We start from the raw sequence: 4,686 nt of genomic DNA, 5'->3' as shown, positions 1-4,686 counted from the left end.
GGACATGCCGTAATGTTTTTGTTTTGTTTTGTTTTGTTTTTAAGATTTTTATTGGGGAATTGTGGGGGATGGGAACAGTGCTGGGAAATTGGGGGAAGGGGAACAGACAAGTTGCTGTTGTTTTTTTGTTCTTCAGTCTAGTTGTGGAGGACATCGCTTCACTGGCCCAAGTTGGCACCATCATTACGCTCTTCCCGGCGAGGCAGATCAGTCACCGGCTTCTGGACGGCCGCTCACTGCAGCTGCTGGCCGCTCACGCTGGCTGCTGGCTACACACGGTAGCCCATGGCAACCCACTGCCACAGGGGCTGCAGCCCATGCCATCGCCGGTGACTCATGGCAGCCCAGCTCCAGGTTGAGCTGTTGTTCAGCATCTTAGCTGTAGAGGGCAGTGTCACTGGCCCTCATATGTGGGATCCGAACCGGGGCCCTCTGGCGTCCCAAGCCAGTTCTTAACCATCGTGCCACTCGGCCGGCCCCGTAATGTTTTTATTTGACAGAAATTGCCATATACCAGAAGCAATGTGTGACATCTCCATGTCACTTCATGTTGTTGTCATGATGGAAGGTGATTTATAGTACACTTTAGAACATACCTTCTCTCAACCATAGCTCGCACCGGACTGACTGCACCAAATAAGTTGAAACTTGTCACACACTGTTACTTCTTAGGTGATAACCAGAAGTTGTTTTGGTGAATGTGTTTACCACTCAATTTTGTTATGCTCAGTTTCACACAAAAACATGTATTTCGCTTCTCTGGTATCAGTCTCACACATATGCAGCCTGCTTGTGTCCCTACTAGTAAACAACTTGTTTTGCAAACCTAAATCCAAAACCAACCTTGTTTATAGTATATTTTACATGCTCTATACTCTATACAGTGACTCAGGCCTCCATCTTGCCCCTCAAGGTAAACTTTAGCTAATTGTAATGGACTATTAGCATTGTGGGCAGGGAAAAATCTCTAATTCATGCGATGCCATGACAGTTCTGACAAGGGTCAAATAAAAAAAAGGGAATCCCACCTCCCAACAGAAAGGAGTAGTCAGCAAGGACCCGTCTTGGGAACACCTAGAACACCACCCCTAAATCTTGAATATTTCATGCCCTCATTCTAATAAAATCCCAAGCGTCTTTGTTCTCTGGGGAAGTTGCTGTTTTCCTGGCCTGCCCACACCCACTATTTGGGGAGTGTACTTCCTTTTTCAGTTTTTTTGGAAGATTTTTATTGGGAAACTACGTGTTTCCAGGACCCATCAGCTCCAAGTCAAGTGGTTGTTTTAATCTAGTTGTGGAGGGTGCAGCTCAGTGGCCCACGTGGGGATCCAGCCGGCAGCCTTGGTGTTGTGAGCCTGCGCTGTAACCACTTGAGCAACCTGTCCAACCCTTCCTTCCTTTTCAAAAATACCGGTAAACCCGCTGCTTGCTTGGCTTTCCTTGTTTGGCTTATTCAGTGGTCCTGTGATGGCGCCAAGAACCGTTTTTTGGGCAACATCTGTTTTCCAGGAACAGGTTCAGGAGCATTCCTTTTTGGTGGTTAGTTTATTGACTGTTAGCTCCTGTTAAGGAATGTGTTTGTTAGAGAACTCCACTGCATTTCATTGAAGTCACTCTACTTCAGATCTATTATAAATCCATACCAGGGTCCCTTTTTCCAGAATCTCTCTGGAACACGGGGAAATTTGACAGAGGCATGGGTTGGCTCTAACAGCCATTCTCTATCATCCCTCTTCTTTTCTGCCTCCAATTGTAGAGGATGAAAAGTCGGACACTGATTCCCCCAAACTCCTTTGCGGTGAGCGGTAGTAAGGGAAAGTTGGGTGGGGTAGAGAGCAGGTTCGTAGGAAACATTTTTTTTTCTCCCCATAAAAGGAGAGGGAGACTGCAGAAAGTTTTCTCTTGCAGTCCTGGCCAGCTCCCAGCTTCGTGCTTTTGGATGAGGTAATGTTAGGCTGTGAAAGCTGGACCTAGGGGTGCAATAGCTCGGGAGCGAGGTTGTAGAATTTAGGGACTGTGGGAGGAGTCGAGGGGCCGATCCGCCTGGGGGGCTGGCGGAGAGGGCGTGCTGTTGTCGGGCGGGTAAGATCTCCGGCTGAAGCAGAGACCAAGGAGTCAGGGCGCGCCTGCCTAGCCCGCGGTCGCTGGTAGAGGCCACGTGCCCTGAACTTGGCCGGCCGGACCTTAGAACCCCGCCCGTTTGGGGCGGGGCTGGGGCGAAAGGGTGTGGCCACGCTCCCCCCGGGCGTGGCCTATGGAATCTCCGAGCCCTGGCGACTCGGGGCAGGCGCGCGGCTCCCGGCGCGGGGTTCCTTCCACGCAGCCTCTCATTTAAACGATGCCGAAGGGGCGGCGCGGCAGCCAGAGCCCCACGATGAGCCAGCGGCCGGGCCCTCCCGTCTACTTCCCGTCCCTCTACGACCGCGGGGTGTCCTCGTCCCCGCTTAGTGACTTCAACATCTGGAAGAAACTCTTTGTGCCGCTGAAGGCGGGCGGGGCGCCGGCGGGCGGGGCGGTAGGGGGCCGTCCACTGCCCCAGGCGCCCCCGGCGCCAGCACCCCCGCCGCCGCCTGGCCTGGGTCCCTTCAGGGAGCGCCCCTGTCCCCAGCCCTGGCCCTCCGGCCTAGCCTCCATCCCCTATGAGCCCCTGCGTTTCTTCTACTCGCCGCCGGGGCCCGAGGTGGCCGCCTCGTCCCTGGCGCCCAGTCCCACGACCCCCCAGCTTGCCTCTGCCTGCCCCCCGGACGAGTTGTGCGAGCTGGAGATCCGGATTAAGGAGCTGGAGCTGCTCACCATCACTGGGGACGGCTTCGACTCCCAACGCTGTGCGTGACCTTCCCGGGCAGCCAGAGCCCACCCATTGCCTGCCTCGGTCCCCATTGGGCTCCATGCTCCCCCGTCCCCTCCCCCAAAATGTGGCCTCGGGTTCAGACTCAGGCTCCCAACTCGATCTCCCAGAACTCAGATTCCCATCCTGGATTTCAACTGACTCCTTCCCCAACCGCACATCTGGACTTCACGGACGCTTTTTGTCCCAAACTTCATTCTCCCTTCATCCTGAGCCCTTTCAGTAACCTGGACTCAGCCTCCAAACCACTCCATGCACCACACCCCGCCTTCCTGAACGTGACGCCTCCTGCACAGTAATACTGCCACCCCTGGAGTGTCACCTACCCTATACAGCCCCTTGCTCTAGAGACCTGAGATAGAGTGTTCTCTTAAACTGGGGTCCTCACTGGGAGGTGAGGGAAGTAGGTGAGGGCCAATTGGAGTGTAGTGGGAAGGTGGGAATTGTGCAAAACCTTGGAGGCCCAAGGGCGTTCACTGAGGGCCTCTGGGACCCTCAACTTCTCAATGCTGGAAGGGAGCCTCCTTGTGACCCCTGGCCCCGGCCCTTGTAGCCCTCTCACCTGGGCCTTGGACTCTGCCATTTGATCTGAGGTCTGAAGTTTTAGGGATCTGGACCAGGGCAGATCGGGTGTGCTGATGTGGATGGGATTCCTCTAGCAAGCAAGCTGACTGATTTCTCCTGTTGGAGAGTAAAATGGTTAAATCCAATTCTACTCCCAGAATATTCAGTAACCATAGGCTGTTCTGCAGACTTTGTCTTTTCCCTCCCCCATTCTGACTAAGGCTAGCACTTGACCACTGGAGGAGGGCAGATGGTTCTAGAAAGAACCACTATTGTATAAAACAGGTAAAATTGCCCTTCTGCCTGCCACACAGGGAAGGGGAGTATGAAATAACCTAAATGTTAGGCCCAGGTGGCTGTGGAAATAGTCCCCAATTCATAGGCACCCTGTAATGCCCCCTTCACCACAGCCACAGGAAAAAAACAATTCCTAGAAAACTTGTGCTTTTCCAAGTCCTGGATTACTCAACTGTATGTTTTCCATGTGTTTTGGCTGTTAGAGTCCCCCCCCCACACACACACACACCCATCTCAGATCGTAATGGGTTTGAGGCTCATGTAGGGGACACATAATTACTTTGGCAGTTAGAAAAACAATACCCTTATCTCTACTCCAGCTAAGTTTGTTTTGCTCTCCTGCAGATAAGTTCTTAAAGGCGCTGAAAGATGAAAAGTTACAAGGACTGAAGACCAGGCAGCCTGGGAAGAAGTTGGCCTCTCTCTCCTAAGGAGCTGCTCACCAGAGCCTGTGCAGTCACCTCCTTAGGTGTTAGTGCTTAGATAATGTGCCCCGTTTGTTGTCATTTCAAAGATCGATATTTTCTGTTCTGTATTTACTGCTATTCTTGTTGCTCCCAGCACATGCTTCACATACAGTGCCCACTTATATGATAAATCTCATGGTCTCTCTCCTCTCTGTGCTGCTGCTGGGAGAACTCTTTCACAGGGCCTGGAAGCTGCTGCCCTGCTGGTGGTATTCAGGGACTCCAAAGACCAGGGGAGGGGATCCCCGACACAGCCAAGTCAGGAGGGAATTGGGGAAAACCAAGGGCAATATATATTCGGTTCTGTTGCTGCGTCCCTGCTCAGGAAGGCTCTTTAAGGATTGGAACTGTTGGGTTGGTTTGTTTTCAAACAGCTTTAGTCCTTGGAAGTGTTTTGTTATTTAAATGACAAAAAATCACAAAACTATTTGATAATTAGATCAACGCCATGTTCCTTCCTAGAAATTCATATATTCAAGAAATATTTAGGGAGAACTTATTATGTGCCAG

The 4,686-nt window shown here is 52.0% G+C and overlaps 1 protein-coding gene across 1 annotated transcript; it reads left to right on the top strand.

Moving 5' to 3' along the window:
* The first annotated feature begins 2,338 nt into the window (after positions 1-2,338).
* CUNH11orf91 (chromosome unknown C11orf91 homolog) lies at positions 2,339-4,438 on the top strand. The gene is made up of 2 exons (XM_019639493.1): positions 2,339-2,825; positions 4,055-4,438. Exons 1-2 carry the CDS (start codon positions 2,339-2,341, stop codon positions 4,138-4,140), a joined length of 573 nt encoding a protein of 190 aa, XP_019495038.1. The 3' UTR covers positions 4,141-4,438.
* Positions 4,439-4,686: the final 248 nt, after the last annotated feature.

This window comes from Hipposideros armiger, unplaced genomic scaffold, assembly GCF_001890085.2.
Source record: "Hipposideros armiger isolate ML-2016 unplaced genomic scaffold, ASM189008v1 scaffold_44, whole genome shotgun sequence".
Lineage (NCBI taxonomy): Eukaryota > Metazoa > Chordata > Mammalia > Chiroptera > Hipposideridae > Hipposideros > Hipposideros armiger.
The sequence above is the reverse complement of the archived record's forward strand: the minus strand, read 5'-3'. Positions and strand labels throughout refer to the sequence as shown.